The 19,210-nt window shown below is 37.1% G+C and overlaps 1 protein-coding gene across 2 annotated transcripts in view; it reads left to right on the top strand.

Moving 5' to 3' along the window:
- Window positions 1-19,210, top strand: part of PTPRB (protein tyrosine phosphatase receptor type B) — a 102,634-nt gene that overhangs the window by 4,491 nt on the left and 78,933 nt on the right. Inside the window, exons 3-4 of one of the 2 annotated variants that reach the window (XM_039866015.1) lie at window positions 6,461-6,717; window positions 18,210-18,483. In XM_039866015.1, the coding sequence (XP_039721949.1) occupies window positions 6,461-6,717; window positions 18,210-18,483 (531 nt within the window). Of the gene's footprint in view, window positions 1-6,460; window positions 6,718-17,369; window positions 17,820-18,209; window positions 18,484-19,210 lie in introns of those variants that run through there. The other variant, XM_039866016.1, reaches the window with a different exon arrangement.

The following is a 19,210-nucleotide window of genomic DNA, read 5'->3' as shown; positions in this document are numbered from 1 at the left end:
CTCCATTCTTCTTAAGCTACCTTTTTTCTTCTTCCTCTCCTTTACTAAGAGCCCTTCTATAGTGGGTTGAATTGAATAGGTTTCCAAAAGGGATTAAAATTCAATTTAAAAAGTAGTGTAAAGTTTTTTGAGAGGAGTTTTTTTAACTATACTGGAGTCATAGTACCTTAAATAATTTTCATTAAGAGAGGAATATGAAATAGTCCTGTCTTTCTTGATTTTCATCCAGTTAATATTTTTTTAAAACAATCATTTAAGGGGACAAGTAGAATAATAGAGTAAAATTTAATGAGACCTAATTAATAGAAATCTAATTAAATAGAATATATAGATAGTGTGGAAACAGGATAACCTATACATAGCAGATTATCAAATTAAAGATGGGCTTGAGATTTTTACCATTCCCTTTGAATTTCAAGTATATCCTTAAAGAGTATACTGTATGCATTCAAAAAGACAAAAAAGAGTATACCTAGTAGATAAACTCTTTGTTTAAAAAAATCAACTTTTAAAAATCAATTTTAAATATTAGAGTGTCATAGTTATTATTCTGAGTCCTGAGAGTGATAATAAAAGCATTGTCTCCAGAATGCCAACACATCTAGCTAAAAATTGAAAAATTTTATTCTTCCCATATATTCTTTTGTCAGTCAGGTGCCAGATACCTTTAGCAATGTGTCAGTAAATCAGAGAAGTGACTGACAAACTTTCCCAATTTTTCTTTATATATTTTAGTGTTATATTGTGTAGCTACACCCTCAGAGTCACTGTATTAAGAGTATAATTTTTAGAAAGGCCTTGTATATAATTTCTTAGTCTCTCGATAAACACACAAGGCAGTTATCAATAATGCAATAAGAATAACGGAAGAACAAACTTTGTTCTATTCAGTAGTATTGCAGTTTTATATCATCACACATTTTACTTTTTTGAAAGTATTACTAGTACTTTAGTAGTACAAATACATTCTGAGGTCCAAATCTCTAATTTACAAACACTTGAAATGTAACACTGATAAGTGGAGGGATTCCTTCATAGCGTAAGTCCTATAAGCTAAAGAGAAAATCATACTGGCTTGCACTTTGAGGGGTACTTGTACATATCCAGAAAAGTTCACTTGAAATTCATTTGAAAAAAGTCACACTCAGATGTTTCATATTGTATGAAGAGTAACACTGTAAACATCAGTCAACATTTATTCAGCATCTACTACAGATTCATTCATTCAGATCTCATATTTATCCAAAGACAGGCAAATTTTTGCAGACATATTTTCAAGTGTCCCTGATATGGCTGACCTCGTGAAATCATTAAGAGAGATTTTGCTGCTAAAGTGAACCATATTGTTGGCAGACTTCATATAATTGCTGGTTAAAGTAATTGTTAATTATAGTAATTTGGGTGAGGAAATAAAATGTATAAGCATTGTAGTAGGTAAACAATCATATATATTCTCAAGAGAGTAGAAGCTATTTCCTTTAGTGATCCGTAGGAGTGCTTGTAAACACAGAGAGCTTGAGAGGGTGGGGGAAAACAGAAAGTGTCTTTTGTGTATATAGACTCTAACCAAGTTGGCTGTCACAGACATTTTAGGGTTTACCTTCTCCCTGCATTGTTAATAATGTGAGCCTTGCAATTGACCGTTTATTTATCTAATTATTGAAAATCAAATGATCATTGATTATTGCTATATGATTTATATGATCATTGAAAAATATCTGGCACAACACTCAAAGATTCCCAAGCATTTTCAACTTCTGACATATCAATGAACTTATCAGAGTACATCCAGGGCCATATATGATTTTCATGGATCCTGAGCTCTTATGTCTTCCCTCCATTAAAAAAAAAAGAATAATAAAATAATTTAATAGATTTTCATGAGCCCTAAAATTTTTTGTTTTCCCTGATGGGTGAAAAAATTAAAATATTTTCTTTAAACTTGGAAAGTTTTTTTTTTCCAATTAAAAAAATGAATCATTTTATGGATTTGAAAATATCATGGGCGCTGAGCACAGTGTCTATTGTGCCTGATGGACAAGTCAGACCAGGGCACACCAAGTTATTCACCCACTTCCCACCTCGCCTTTCCTTTACTCTGTTTAAGTAGCCTCTGGTTCAGCATCTCTCTCCCACAACCTATTAGCCATGAACTTATAAGCCATTCTTCCTCCTTCACCCAGCATGATTTCCTTCTACCCTACCATCTCAGCCTTTTCTGTGTGTGTGTGTGTGTGTGTGTGTGTGTGCGTGTGTGTGTGTGTTCGTGTGAGCTCGCACACCCTTGCCTCCCCAAAAGAAAACACGGGGACTTATAATAAGCAGGCACATTTTCACAATGCAACCTATATTCAGCTAGTACAGTAATTGAGTAATAATTGGCTATTGAAAAGAATTTTTTGATTGGTTAGTCTTTTGTTTGTTGTTTTTAATCTAAAATTTTTACTATGCTATGCGTTGTATCAACTTCCATTTATTAATTATACTTTATTTATAATCTTGGATCTTTTCTAAGTACTGTAAAAAATTTTAACCTCTTATTATGACTTTGGATTTGTTTGTTATGTCTCCCATTGTTTGCAGATTCTCCATCTTTGATATCTATTTTCAGAAACTTTCACTTCTTTATTCATGTTCTCCAATTTTAGATATTTTTAAATTTACACTTTTTTCATTGATTACATTTTTTGAAAATTTATTATTCTGTTTAGTATTGTTAATAATTATTTAAAGTATTATAATTCCCCTCTTACTTCACCTTTATTTCAGTCCAATCTTGTTTAATATGTTTAATTTAGTCATATATAAGTATATATACATAAATCTTTCTTTTCTAAGGTATCTGTTCTGTTTATCTCTTTTCCAGATTATTTTCCCACTTCTAAAAGGCACATTATATTTGGCATTTTCCTATAGAATAGGAAGTACCAATATAGTTAAAATTTTATATCTCCAAAATAAATTTTATTCAGGTTATTGTTTTCAACATGCTTGAATGTTATTTGTATCATTTAAACTAACAAATCGTGTATTGCCTTTATTATCATTATACAAAAATTCTATTTTTATTATTGATTACATCTGAACCTATCATAGACTAACTAATAAACTAAAATACACGTTGCTTTTTAAAAATGTGTATTTAAAATAAGGTCTTTATATGGTTTACTGATTGCAAATCATCTTATAGATGAACTAATTACAATTTAAATGCAAAGCTTCTTAGATTGGCCCAGGATAATTCACTTTTTCTTGTATCATGTTCTAAGAAGAATTGTATATAATGTAGAAACAATGTAATAGCAATGGTACGATAAAGCTTTTTTAAAAATGGCTTTCAGTGTCACCATTAATAACTAACTAAATAAATAAATGATAAAAATAGTTTCAACATATTGTCCCATCATATAAGAACTTTTCCTTGTATTTATCAAAACACATCTTGCTCTTTCATAAACTATAATATGTATATGCTTTTTAAAGAACATAAAAATTTGTAGATACCAAAACATCCAAAAATCTATTACTATTACTAAGTAATAGCATCCATTTCAACAAAGATGGAAAGGTGAACTTCTTTTGATCACTTTTTCTATTTCAATAATGAATTTTCTTTCTTTCCATCTACTTTGTAATCTTTCGATACCCACATATATAAGGAATGGTTAAAATTTAGTTTTGGCTCATATTGTACATTTGGGTGAAATCAAACTTAGGTGTATATTAGAATAATCTGAGAAATTCATTAGAAATGCAAGTGCTGGGTCTTACACCAAATCTACTAAATCACAATTTCTAGGGGGCAGGCCAAGGTTTCAATATTCTAATAAGCTCCAAAGGTGATTCTGATGCCTACCAAAGTTTGAAAACCATGGCTTTAAAATTCACTAAATTGGGAAATTAAATGTTAAGACTAAAACTTCTTTCCTGCCTCTAAATAGCACAGGTTAAAAACACAGATACAAAATGAAGAGGTACTGGATTGGATATTTTGTAGATTCTTTCTTTGGAAAACGGGTGGTGACCTAAAAAGGAAAATGGACTTGTTTGGTTTGGGATATTTTAAAAACAAATCTAGAAGGTTAATTAAAGACAATTACAGAAGACTGAAAAATTTTCCACAAAATATTCCAAAGCTACATGAAATAGTAATAAGCTATGTTATTCTCAGAAGAAAATTCAAGAATGTTTTGATCATTCAACCAGTTTTGAGAGATTCCATTGAATTGATTATGTAAGTTGACTAATTAAAAAAAGTTCTTAGGATGAGCTTAGCAAATGCTCCTTAGCAAAGAAGAGTAAGCATAGATTGACATGCTAAGACACATAATAACATGCTAGGTATTTGAAAGCTTGTTTTTGTTCTAACCCCATCATTAAATCTGTCTCCCACCCCACCTCGCAGCAAAGGTCTGAGAGCTAAAATTGTCATGGGTGGTAATCGACTCAGAGAATCAGTGTTGGCCAAGGCTCAAAATGACCAAAATACTAATCTCCACATATGGAAATTTCTGCATGCAAATAATAGACAACTGTCTACTTAAGGGGACATTCAGTCACCTAAATCAATTAAGACTGCAGGATTAAGACTGCTTCATGGAGTTTGTTGTAAATAAATCTTCCTAACACTACAGTTGGATTTTTCATGTAGAAAACACTCCAGGGATAAATAAATCTCCTGGTCTATGTTCAGAGTGGCTTACCTAGGCACAATGGCAGTAATAGTGGCAGAGAATTCGGAAGGATAAAAACAAACAAACTAAGAGAATTGTTCAAAAATCTATCAAAGTCTAGACCTAGTAGATGTGCAGGAGAGTCAACATAAAATACACAACATCTGGTTACATTCGAGTTACATTGAATTTCAAATAAATAACTAATACTTTTTAGTGTAAGCATATTCCTAATATGCAATTAATACATAATATAATGTTTGTAATATTGTGTACTTAAGATATATTAAATATACTGAATTATTGGTTGTTTATCTAACATTCTAATTTAACTAGACATCATGTGTTTTTATTTGCTAAATTTAGCAAACTTATGTACAAATTACTTTGCACAACCCTCCATATTTCAAAGAAAGAATGCTTAAGAGCCATAATTATTTTATTAAATTTTAAGAGCACTGTCATTTATATCTTACTAAATTTTAAAAACTATATTTTCCATTTGATTCTTTTCGTGTGTCTTATCCCCCTCTTCTTTGTATACATTATCATATGAAATATGTTAGTCAGTTGAAATTGGACTAGAAATGAATAAGATGCAAAAGACTGGTCAGTAAGGTGGACCAGAACAGGGAAAATGAGATAATTAATAGCTTCTTCAAGAGACTGCCATGTTACACATAGTAGTTGCTTAATAAGTAGTTATTTGACTGAACTAAGAAAGAGGCAGTGAAAAATAAAATCTTTATCATGCCACTCTTTGAACCAGAAACTCTTCAAAGTTATGTTTATCTAATTGGGCAAGATGAAAGCATCAAAACATATCACCTCAGCCCATAATTTACAGACCTTTCCAATGCCATTATAATGTGCCAAATATAATGTGCCATTCTCTAGTCTTGTTACACAAAATGTGATCCAAAGACCATCAGCATCAGCATCACCTGAGAGCTTGTTAGGAGAGCTAATCTGAGAATCTCTACTGAATCAGAATTTACATGTTTGCAAGATTCCCAAGAGATGGAAGCACATTTTAAAATTATGACTAGGTAGATATAATTCACAAACCATTTTTTTTTTAAGTATGGGCAATTCAGCCTTGTAAAGCAAAGCTGTAAATTAATCCCACCAGCTAGTAAACTTTAAATCAATTCACTGTTATTCCAGAAGATAAGTAGCTTAGAAAATGATACTGTCCAATGATTTGGTACTCATACAATTAGGATTAGGAAGTTTGCACTATGATTAAAGAAACGTCATTATTTTCTAAGGAATCATCAATCTTCATGACAAAGTTAGGCAAGTCATTAACAGTGATTCTCAGTCTGGTAGTTTGTTTAATGACTCTTTTGAGGAGTCCCCCACAGAAGAAAAGTACTGAATGTACAGATATTCAGAATTTTGCATGAAGTTTTTAGAGATTTGTGGAACTCCCCGAAACCAAGTCAATGAACCCTAAATGTTCATAGGGGAAATTTAATTCTGTGTTTCATACAGTGCTGGGATGTTGTTGTTGTTGTTGTTGTTTTTGTTGTTGTTGTTGTTGTGATAGCACAGTTTTCACAACTCTCCCTTTACCCTATAAAATTGCCAGATGAATAAAGGATGGGTAAACTGATCAGGGCAAAAAGCATTGTCACAAAGTATCTTTGATTTTTCGTGTAACTGAAACTTATCCACATGCCCATTAATTACTAAAGAGGTCTTTTTCTAAGTAAAATTGCTTTTATGTGAGGAATCCATAAAACATGAGGGTAATTTTATCAATTGTCCTTTCTTCACCTCAGCTGGCCTGGGAGCAGAAGTTTCAGTAAGGAGCATTAGAAACACAGCTCCTCCCCAAATTCCCACTACTTTCGATGCTGTTCCATACAGCTTGAAACACCTTATTAGCAATACTACAGAGGCCTTCAGCAGGGATACCACTGAAAATTACAGCCAGAACAGCAGCCTGAGGCAGCATCCTAATCGGCAGGTGACTAGAAGTGCAGCAACTTCGAGGGCTCCCTGGACTACTCCGCCCATGTCCAGCACCACCGAAAAGGTAAGGGGAGAAGGGGCGTGAGATATGGTTTGTGAAGGTCTCAGAAAACCTTGAAAAGACTCAAGTCAGTGATTGAGCACTCTGTGTCCTAGTTGCTAATTCTACGTAAATGCATTTTGTGTAAGGAGAACATCTTTGAAAGAGTAAAGATTTCTAAGTCTTTATAAGGTGAAGATAAGTAGGTCACCATGTCAGAACCGCACTCCTATAGGTTGGCCACATTTCTGAGCTAAAGTTGGGGTTCACAGTCTTAGGCATTACCTAAAGCCAGGAAATACAAATTGAAATCAGTACCTCACAGGTCCCCCTGCATAGATGCCACAATCATTTATGTTCCTAAGGGAGGAGAAATAGTCACACAGCAATGGAAGATTTAGGAATCACCATTATTGATTGGCAGACATGGTCAAGGTAAGCTAAGTCTCATACCAATTCCACATCAGCATCCACGGGGGACAGATCAATCAAACGGCTGAGAAGCAGAGATGGTACGATCATAGAGTTTGCTGGCATAGTGTTTCTGTTTCAAGTGTTCAACTCTTTGGTTTTGCTTTTTACTCAGGGCTTTGGGCAATAACAGTGTAATTAAAGCAAATCAAATAAGCTAAGTTTTAATTTGGCAGTGTCTAGATGTTTCCTAATAAGCAACCAAAAAAACTTACAGAACATAAAAGCCCCATACTAATGCATCTCATTTAATATTTGTTTTACTGCTCTGGTTTCTTTTGCTTTGTTCAGTATTAAAAATTGTATATGATGCCCAGATAGCGAGCCCATACTTCATTATTGATCACAAAACAAATATAGCCAGTCTATTGAACAACTCTTGGGTAGTGCTATAAATTCTAAATAATCAAGTAGCAGAAACTTACTTACCAAATTACAGGCTCCTGCTGTTACTTTGCAGAGTGTACATTCTTTAAGGAATGGGTCCCAGGTTGGATAAGTGGAAACCTGGGAAAATAAGGAACTGCTACTAGACCCGAGGGTGTTTGTGTTAGTTAGCAAAAGGTGTTTCTGGGCACACAGTTCCGCCATGAATACACAAGACTTGGTAGTAGAACATGGGCTGGATTTTGGGGCCCATGCACACCGTTAGCCAAGCATTCCCATATACCACCTACATGAAGATATACCATGCCTTTGTGTGTGGACCCTGTTGCAGATCATGCCAGATGTAGGTGTCGGAAATGTGCTCTGCTTATACTGGTCATTCCCTATGGGCAAGGTGAGACAGGACAGGCTGGCAGCAGCAGGAAGTTGATCTGTTGAGCACCTGAGTGATGGGGTATAGGAGGAAGAGTTAAATGTGGAGAAGTGGCCTCCAAAGAGGGAGGGTAGGCCCTAGACTTCACATTAGCTTCAAAACCTGACCAGGCTCTGTATATCGTTTGAGTGGTGGACTCTCAAGAGAAGTCCAGTTTGGATCTCTTCTTAGCCATGTGACTGTGTTAGAAATGGTTGATACTGTGGTAAGGAGCTAGGGTCCTGGTGTCAGAAAAGTTGGTTTAAATCCTAGTAATGTCATCTCTTAGCTGCTCAAGTCATACTTGCTTCCTCTTTAAAATAACAATTATTGAGGCTACTCTGTCTGCCTCATAAGACAGTTGTGAGGATTAAAATCTGATTAAGCAAATTGCTTAGTACATTGGCTATACAGGACAAGTATTCAATAATGTTAGCAATTAATACTAACTTCTTGTTTTCGCTCCATCATTCCTGCCTTGTCAATGTCAAAGGGTGATTGTAATAACCAAATGAGTAATATTATTATGTAAAAATACTTTGAGAGGGGTAAAATGTTAAACGTGCATTAAAAATGTTCCGGGCTGGTTCTGAGTCTGCTAAATATCCCTAAATCTTGTTTGGAGGCACACCTCCTTCTTCCCCTCTACTTCCTGCTCCAGCTCTGGCCTGGGAGAGGGATTACATTTCCTCAGCTCATGAATAGCCATTGTGGGGCTGGTTCTGTGCTTCCTCCCATTTGGCCTTTACAGAGGTCACAGCCAAATGTGAGCCTCCGAATAAGTGGCAAGGCAAATGCAGAAAATCCCCACCTTGGCCCACCTCAAGTCTGAGGAACCACCTTTATTGTGTTAATTAAAGTATACAGGGAGGTCTCTCCACTGCTGTGACTGTTCTGTGGCCAGAACCAAAGATGGGAGGATATTCCCCTTTACTGAGGCAAACACCTAGAAGGAGAAGTGCAAAGATGTAGCAAAACAAAACAAAAAAAAAACAAAAACAAAAACAAAAAAGAAAACATCCCCTAATCATTCCTCATGAACAAGGACTCAAATTGTCTAGTATGAATAGGATAAAATTATAAGCAGATTCTGAAACCAATAACAGTGCAAAAAGGCCATGAGAGGGAGTAATATATTATGAGAGAGATGTGACTGAAGACTCTAATTTATAATTAGTATCATTCAAGCCTAATTTTGACTAAGGACTGTAGTTTTCTTGGTTTACCAGGTGGATAACCATGTGCCAATAACATAATATGATTTATAATTTGCTTGACCCTTTCCAGCTTTAAAATCTCAAGGATTTTTTCTTTCATTTTATTTTAGTTATAAGTAATTTGCACTACTTTCCGTTTTGTGCACATAAAAAATGGCTGTATTCATATTTTGTCAGAATATAAATACTGAGCACATAAAATGCAACCATGAGACAGAACATGTACATTGAAATGAGCTCTTTAACATGCCAGTGGCTCTCTGGTATGTTGGTTTCCCTGGACAGACACGGATTGATGCACTGGGCAGAAAGAATGGCACAGGAAAGGAAAAATGAGATTAAAGGAGAGAGGAGGATGTGCTCATTGAGACAGAAAGTCTGTGGTTCCCAGCCCTGGCCTTATACGTCAGAATCATCTGGGAAGCTTTATAGAGATACAGATTCTAAAATTATGCCTCAGACCTCCTGAATCAGAATTCACTGAGGTAAGACCTCAACACCAGAGTGTAAAAATCTCCCCATTGGTTCTAATGTCCAATTAGGTCTGCATTCCATTGGAGAATAATTGAATGACCAGCTCGTTTGGAAAAACATTGAACTCAAGAGAAGGAAAGTACTGCTAGGGACGTATACCTGAATTTAACCACAAGGAAATGTTAGACACGTGCAAATGAAGGAAGAAACTGTTGAAATAAACAACCTGTATCATTCAAAAAGATAAATGTCATAATGATCATTTTAAAAGGCTGAGGAAATGTTTCAGATTAAAGAAGATTAAGAGAGCTGACAACTCAATGCAATATAAGATCTTGAGCTGGATCCTTATTAGAGGAAAAAAAATGCTGTAAGGACATTATTGAGATGATTGACAAAATTGAAATATGAATTATATATTAAAACATTATATAAATTTCAAATTTCCTGAATTCGATAACTTACTGAGATTACACATTTAATTCAGGCTATGTGCAGTGCACTCTGAAATGGTTCAGGTAAAAATAGAATATATGGAGAAAAAGAATGATAAAACAAATATGGCAGAATGTTAAAAAAAAAACTAGTGGGTTTGAGTAAGGGTATGTGGAAATACTCTGTACAATTCTTCAATTTATCTGTAAGTTTGAAATTATTTCAAAATAAAATTTTTTTTAAATGAAGAGTAGTTTGCTACAGGGGTTTTAGAGGGTGGAATCCAAGGGATGTTATTGAATTAGGAACAGACCAGTAACTGAGACAGATTAAGACCTGTCTATCTTCTTCAAGGACCAGGTGAAAGAGGAGTTGGGACAGAGGAGAAATGGTGATGAATTTGCAAAAAAAAAAAAAGCAGCAAAGCCAAGGGTCAGCACTGGAAGATAAGCCAGCTAATAAGTATGAAGATAAGACAAAGAAATTCTCAAAGAGTCTGGTCAATACTTTTAAGTCTTTGTAATTTAGCCTAGCTACATCTTGGTTGCATGAGCATATTCCATTCACCGAATAATAGCTTTGAAAACTAGTTTATGTGAAGTATGGTGGAAAGTAAAAGAAAAGGGAAATACTATGAATTCCAGGAGCTGTCTTTGAAGTAAAAATCTTTCCTATTCTTCTTACACTTTGGGGCAGCTGGCAACACAATAGTGCGATTGTTAAATCCAGACAACATGCCCACAGGGAGCACGGGAGGCACCTGTTTTTCCATCAGAATTCTTCTGATTTGGATCTTTAATAGATGTGAGCCAATGAGCACACCCCATGTGTGTAGTTTTGCTGCATGCCTGCCCTTCATCTGTGTGTCTATGAACATTTGTTTGCTCCTCTTTCTGCAAAGTTATGCTTCCAGTCTAGGACGGAAGAGCTGTGGATAAAATACCAAAACAGTAGGCTTTGCTAAAGTTTTGAACTTGGTGGCCTAAATCAGATGACATCTTGATTACTGGAGAAGGATTAAGTTTTCCGTGGAGTCAGGATCTGTATATTTGGAGCACAGACTGCCAGGCACTAGTATATCCTATGGTGCTAGGTATCCTTGGATTCTGTGATGCTAAAGATTCCAGGTCTGTATTGAAGCAGGGGAAGAATACAATTTCATTTCAGATTTACAAATACTTAGCCATGCCCGTGTTTAGTGGAGGAGGTGTGAATGTTTACTTTGTTCATATATATGTAAGGCTGAGTCTCCACAGCCTAGAGAAGTGGGAGAGATAATGAAGAGACATGGCTACTTCCCTCAAGAGGTTTATAATCTAGCTGATATTTTTTATCATTACATTTTTGAAAAATATGATAAGATCTTTTGCTCTTCCACTTTGATCACCCTCGGGCCCAACATTGAGGGGACTCTAAAATGCCCTGTCTGCCTTATCCGCTGGAGAAGGGATATGGGGCCATATGAAAGGGGCAGACACAGTATGGGCCCGACAAGCCTCTGTCATTTGATTTTTTTTTTTCTTAATTCAAATCCAGGTGTTTTTATGTGTAAAATCTATTTTTCTCAACATTGCCTACTTATTCCAATTTTTAAAAGTGTTAAGATCACACTATAAAAGCCAGAAAAGGCATCTATGCTGGCCAAATAGTGAGTCCTCTGTTTGTAACCTCCAGAAAATTCATGGGAAATAATATTCTACCAATGTGATATACAGAAAAAAAAGAAGATAGATTCTTTACCCTCCAATCATCACTTTCTAAGGGAGATGAAAAGGGTAATTATCTTTCTTGTTTCTGTTTTCCTTTTTCTTAAAGCCGGGATTAGCTATGTTTTGTTTATCTACTATCTTAGCATTTGGATATTTATGAAAATCATGACATAGCTTCTAAAACCATCATGTATAACAGCCATGCTCATACAGACAGCCCCACGGGAGGCATTAATGCCTTGACTACGCACATATGTGAGGAGACTCATTTCCAAGGGTGGGGCGGCACAGACTGCAAAGTGGGAATGAAGATGCAGCAGAGGCACTTGAGCTTGAAAAGGTGATTAATTTACAGTCACATCTGGTTTTAAGTCATCCGTCTGTGTATGGTTAAAAAGCTATGACAAAGCTATGCAAAGCACATTTCCTCCAGATTTAAAAAAAATGGTGGAGGGGAAGAGGGTGAGAAATTGGTGTAGAAAAAAGCATCAGGAAACCTTACGGATGGGGCTGAGATGGTGGAGCCTGCTGTTAGAGACACATCCTATATTTGCAACCCCTCCCTTACAGGGTTAAAAAAAAATCTTGGGCTGGCCAATAGTCACAGGAGGCCTTAAATGTCATTTGTGCTGATCTACTGAAGAGATACTCTTGGGTACAAGATTGAAAGCAATGATAATTTCTCAGAAAGACATCCATGGACTTTGTCATGCTGGGTGCTAGCATTACTGGGTGCTTAGTTTCCGTGATTTATTGGTATTCATATACTACTAGTACTGCTAAAAATCATACTATCTAACATTTGTTGAGCCCTTTAGCCAGGAACTGCATTATATATATAATATGCACCTTATTTAATCCCTGTGACTGCTTCCCAAATGCCTTTAATATTTACATTTTCCTGGAGATCTATGACCTAGGAAACTAGAAAGAGACCTTGAAATATAAGTATCCCCAAATGCTATCTCTAAATACAAAAGAATGGTCACAGTCCTTTTTAGAAAACTGGTTATCAAAATTATCTCACTTTACATTTTAATATACCTTTTTCAAAATGCATAATACCTGCTTCAGGTTAAAATTCTATTCACTTGTTGTAATGTACTATTGAGCCACTTCAAATTAAAACTTAGAAACGAATTTGCTATCTTGTAGTAGTTTTTAGTTAACACATTCCCTGATTGCTAGGCTTTCTTCTTTTAAAAAGTATCTAGGGAAACACATGAGAGTTCCATAACAAAATTACTTCTTCTTCCTTGAAGAAAAAGACATCAGAATTTACCTTAACATTTATTAAGTTTACTGCATGTTGATCTTTTTTCTTTAGCACCTGCACTTGACTTTTATTGAGAAGTTATAAATAACAAAATGTAAATATTATATATGAAAATATATGTTATATGTATAACATATGTTATATAATATAAGTATACATTTATGTAATATTATATATGCATATGCATTATAAATATATATTATATAAAATATTATATATCACCAATTTACTTATTCGACACATTCTAAAATTGTTCAAGACCTTCTAAATCACTCACGTAGCCTCTTGTAACTAAAGATCTAAGTGAAATTTAAAAGAAAAAGAACAATGAGATATTATTAACTCTCTTTAATATAAAATGATATCCAGGGCAAGGTTTAGGGTATGGGGATTGATCATCTAAGACTGGAATTTGAATAGTTCTTTCTCACAAACAAACAAACAAATAAAAACAGATTATTTGGCTCCACCACAGGATTCCTCAGAGTTGTTGTAGGGCCCTATAATCTGCATTTCTATCAAGTTCTTAGATGACCCTGATGACACCTTCTGAGAACCGTTGTCCTAAAGGTTGCTATGGTGTCCTAAAGGTTACTACTTCCTCCTCTTTCTCCTTTTCCTTCTTTAATCTTCCTTCCCTCCTCTTTCTCTTCAAAATCAATCTTCTGTTCTTTTTACTCCTTTTTTCTTTTTTTTCTCTGCTCTTTCCTTCCCTCCCTTCCAAGATATTTAATGTTTAGAAGGACTTGTTTAAAGTATTTATTTGCATAAAAATATTTACCGAGGCACTACAAAGATACATTCATTCATTCATTCATCCATTCATTAACAAATATTTGTTGAAACTACCCTTTTGCCAAGCTCTGTGCAAGAAGACAGAGAAAGACTCTGCTCTAAGGGAATTCCCCATATGCCCTGGGAAAGCAGGTAGTGCACAAACTTATGAATAATTAGATTATTACCAAATGTCATTCATGCTCTGAATTAAACTAATGGGTTGCTAAGAGGAAGGATAATACAAGGACACTTTTTCCTTGTGAAGTCAGAAATGGCTTGCCTCCTATGAGAGTTTTTAAGCTGAGATGTAAACAGTGAGAGGAAGACAGCCAAGCAGAGAACCTGGGGAAGAGTGGTCTAAGAAGATGAAATAGCAGGCACAAAGGCCCTGGGGCAGAATAAAGCTCCATGGGGGAGTCTCCAAAACCTAAACCAGAGCCTGGTGCTCAGTCAGTATTTGCTGAATGAATAAGTCAATTATCAGACCCAGGCCATTAGAGCATAGGAAGCAAGCAGGAGAGAGGTGTGGAGTGGGCAGAGGCCAGGTCATAAAGGATCTTTTAGGTCATGGGTGAGGTGTCTGAATTAACCAATCAACTTTACCAGTCCAGTCTGTCCTCTCCTTATCCCCTCAACCTTCCCCACATCAAGCTCAAACCATGATCTGCAGTAGCAGTTCTCAAAGTGTAGCCCCTGGACTCCTGACGACGGGTTGCATCATTTGACATCTATGTTCTTAATGTGATGAGATCCATGCTTTCGCCCATGAATTTATAATTAATAAATACGTAAATTATAACATAATCATTAATTGCCATGACAATTTGTTTAAAAGACACCTGTTTGTTCACTCTTATCTAATCAAAAGTAGCCCCTCCCTTTCCATGCAGTCTAGGAAAGGTTTCCTAGTGGCAAGGAGAAGAGGTTGTCCCCTGAAAATTTCAGAGTGGATGATTCCAAATTCCTGGAATGCAGTAACTTCTAAAGCAAATGCAGTGTCATTATGCAGGATGAATAGATTAAAAAGAAGTTGAGGAATTCCAAACAAAGATGAGAACAAAGAAAAAAACAGTAAAAGTCTAATATTAAATTTTCCTTGTTGTTTCAGAATATGTTAATTCTTACAGGTTATTTAGGATCCACTAATTATTTGGGCACTCTGTTGTGAGTCTTAAGAATCTCCAAAAAAAAAAAAGAACTAGCAGTTACATATGTGACTACTGATCCTTTCTTTCATGTACTGCTATGATTCTTCGTATACGTTGATATTAAAATAGATAAAAGACAACACATGATTCTAAATTTTTGTTTCTTTGATAGATCAAAAATAAAATAATTGTATTTAAAGAAATTACTCCTTTCCCAAATTCCTATTCCTAAGGGCATTATTAGCAGATGACTGTTAGCAACAGAATTTGGAAGTATCTAAACTATGTTTTTGTGAGGATATTTTGTTATTGCCTTATTTGATTAGTCCTCTTCAAATTTTACCTTTTTGGTGCATTTACCTGGACCAAAGGAAGGTTTATCAGGAAGAATTGTTAGATAGTATATTAGAAATAAAAAATAATTTAAAAATTAATTTATAGGGTACAATACGTAGGAGATAGGATTTACTGAAGATTTCCTCAAAGAACAGAAGAGCATTTAGTATATTTGTGTGAGAAGACTCCAAATCTGAGTGGTAATTATGAGAAAATGTTATAAACTTCAGTGGAAAAGACAAAGGAAGAATAAGCACCAGAAATTAAGAAAGTGCAACCTATGTGATAGATAAATTTAAAAGAGCAAAAAAGGTGATTTAGATGCCATCTATTACTAGGCAAACAGATACTTGTACAGCATAGTAAAATTTGCAAAGGTGCTTTAATGTATATGATCTTGTTTATTCTTTCTAATAGCTCTGAGAAGTATTCAGAGTAGATATTATTCCAATTTTACAGATGAGGAAACCACATTGTTTTCTGAATTTAGTAAGAAAAGAAAAAGGTAATGTCGAAATAAATAAAGCTAAAAAAAGATCCCTGTAAAGGCTGAAGTCAGACTGTAGGCTTGCAGTATCTAAAAGAGAGGAGGGGCCTTCTCAGATAATGCTGAAAAGCATGTCAGGCTGTGAAAAGCCACTGAATTTGGAGGGGGCGGGGCACAAATTACAGAGGGAGAAAGCCCTTTTGTAAAACAAGAGACCCATGCAGAGAAATAGGAAAGATTCGGTTTTCCCCGAAATACACACATGTTTTAGGTTTGACCTTCTGAGTGTTTGCTAACTTGAAAAGAAGATTCGAGATCTCTCGTGGCTGAAGATTGAAAGCCCATAGAATCTCTGAAAGGGATAGAAACTTCATTTTTCATCAAAAAATTTTAAAAAACATGTTTCCTAAAAGAATTGAAACAATCTTCACTCTTTCCCTATCTTCTGCTTTTCCTCCAAATAGTTACAGTCAATATAGTAGTCAATAATATAGCTTTACGTATAATCTATTCGAAAAAGAAGGGAATATATCATCTTTCCCATTGATTTAGCTCCAGAGTATTCTGATTTGAAAATTAAAATGTGGAGTGTCATCTCTTTTGCCAGTTGTCAGGGATAGCACCCCCCAAAAAGCAATCAGATATTATAAAAGTTATTGCAATATTGTATTATTAAACAAAATTAAACATATTTGCTCTACAGTTATTGGGAACTTTTTAAATCCACTTTCGGATACCTAATCATTCAGTTAATGAGGCCGTTGGTAAAAAGCGTAAAGTTAGCGCTGAAACTGAATAAATTCCAATTTTTTTGTAATGTGTGGGGTAGCTGAGTCATCAATAGTATTTTCTGTGAGAGTTTATGTTGCTTTTTTATATTGCTTGGACAATTATGGATGAAATGGCTTTACCTACTGGATGGTGAGTGATGGAACTGCTTTGATTGTGGGTTGAACAATTGGCAGTGATTATATTTGTTCTTGGTTAGCACCATTTGCATAAGATTTAGAGAAGACAGACCCCTACACAAGAGAACAGGGAAAGAGAATGGCAAAAAAAAAAAAGGTCAAGTTGACAACGAACAAGATCCTTTGGGGGTCTTTTTCTCTTGCTAGTGTCAGGAGGATGCGCACTGGGACAAATGAATGCTTTGAGGTGAAAAGGGCAAAAGCACTCTAATAAAAAGTTTCAGGAAAGAGTGTAGACGACCTAGGGAAATCTGCTGTGGTTAAGTTTATTCCTAGGAAAAGAGGCCCTGGAGAAAGCAGATGAGGAAGATAGGAAGGAAGATAAGGAGGGGGAGGCTCTGGGTGTGGATGGAGGAAGAGGCAGGGGTGAGGGGCTGGAAAGTGAGAGGCAGCCAAGTATTGACTGTGGCTAAGACAGCGGTGTTGAGGACCACAGAGTGGGAAAAAGTGAAAGTCGGGGCGGGGGGAGGCGGGAGGAGGGAGGAGAAAGAGGAGGCAGGTCTTAGCCGACCCGGACAGGACCCCTAGCCCGGGAGACTGCGGCGCAGGGCGGGGGGATGCAGGGGGTAACTTGGCCCGCCTCGGGCCCTCTTGGCAGCCTCAAGCGTTGGCTCCTCGGGGCTCCCTCCCTCGCCGGCGCATTGTTCCTCTGCCGGGAGACAAGGAAATTGCCTTTTGATTGCGGAAGTCCGCGGACGGGGCGCGGGGCGAGGCAGCGCGGGTCAGAATGGCAGCGTGGGAAAGGCGGCGCGCTGCCTGCCCCTGCCGCCTCTTGCGTCCGCAGCCCGTCCGGGGCGGCAGCAGCAGCAGCAGCAGAGGCGGCCGCGGTGGCCCCTGCGCGTCACCTGCCCGGAGGGAAGCGCTCTGCGCCCGCCCCGCGCGCTGAGCGCGCGCAACAAGTGGCTCCCCACGAGGCCGTCGGGCCACCCTCGTCCCAGCCCCTCGACCGAGTCTGGGTAGGAAGCACTGAGCGCGATGCTGAGCCATGGAGCGGGGTTGGCCTTGTGGACCGCACTGAGCCTGCTGCAGGTGAGTGGCGGAGGAGAGGTCACAGGCTGACGTGCCTCCTCCCCGACAAGAACCAAATTCCACTCCACTTTCTGGTCTCCTGGGTTGTTTTGGAGAGGGAGGTGGCATAATTTCTTTATCTCCCTGGAGAAGAAAGATCCTCTTCTGATCCCGCAGCCAGACTTGACAACTCGTCCTACTGTCAAAGTCAAAAAGCCACCTTTCTTTAGCTTCTCTGGAGAAAGAGCAGCCAGGAAGAAAGTTGCTACCTTTTCCTTGGCTGGAGAGTAAAGAGATGGGCTGAAACTGGGGGCGAGAGGTAACTGAAGGCATCTCAGGGAGTTTGCTGTGGACATGTCCTTGGACAGTCCAGACTGTGGGCTTCAGCTGTTGTCTCTGGTTCATTTGCAGACTGGACTGGGAGAGCAAGTGAGATGTAACTTCACCGTGACGGAGTCCAGGGTCTTCAGCCGGTCTGCATCTCTCCAGTGGAGAACTTTGGGTCCTCCTTGTAACTTTAGCCTCATCTATAGCAGTGATACGTCAGGGTTCGTGAGGTGCCACCCCATTCAGATAGACAACACCACCTATGAATGTAAACCCAAGGATTTACAACCGGGAACCATCTATAACTTCAGAATTCTGTCGCTGGATGGAGAAGAGAGAATTGAGGTCTTGCAAACAGGTAAGGGTGACAGGTGCTGTTGGATGTCCAGGCCACTCCAGGGCTTATCAAGCTGGTGTTTCATTTGAATTCCAGGCATACAAAAAATAAAGATGAAAATAAGTATCCTCAGATCTGGCCAGAAGCAGCTTGGTTAAATTTTGAGGACTTACTTAGCGCTGAAAACAGCAGACCAGCCGCTGGGAGGGGGAGTGCAGCAAAGAGACACTGTGGGCTGTGGGGGAAATCTGTTAAAGTGATGTGGTTTGAGCTTCCATTGGATTAAATTGTCAAGCCCTGGAACAATTTTAAGTAAATGTTTTTAGAATAAATAGTGGAGCGCAATGATTAGGGATATGCATTTCCTTAATTTAGTTTTATTTTTGGAATCAATACATAAAATCTTCAGAAACAGAATAGAGCCATTCATTAGAGAAAATTAGAAAAGTCCCTTGAAATGAGGGTATGAAAGTTATTTCGTATCATGTAACTAAAACTGCATAGTATCAGAGAATGTCCTTTGGTTACTCTGTTACCTCAATTCAATGATTTTCCTCACACTTTCGGAAAACCCTTCCATGCATACATATATATACTAAGTATGTCTTTCTGGCCTCAATTTTCTTACCTGTAAAATGAGAGTGTTAGACTTAGTCATTCAGGTCCAAGTTCTTACCAAGTGCCAACAACTTAGGTAGGGACTGTTGTTCACATTACCCATTAATCCCCAGGCCATCCTCAGATGTGC

The sequence above is a fragment of the Pteropus medius genome, unplaced genomic scaffold, assembly GCF_902729225.1.
Source record: "Pteropus medius unplaced genomic scaffold, Ma_sr-lr_union100, whole genome shotgun sequence".
Lineage (NCBI taxonomy): Eukaryota > Metazoa > Chordata > Mammalia > Chiroptera > Pteropodidae > Pteropus > Pteropus medius.
This window is presented reverse-complemented; position numbering and strand designations above follow the sequence as displayed.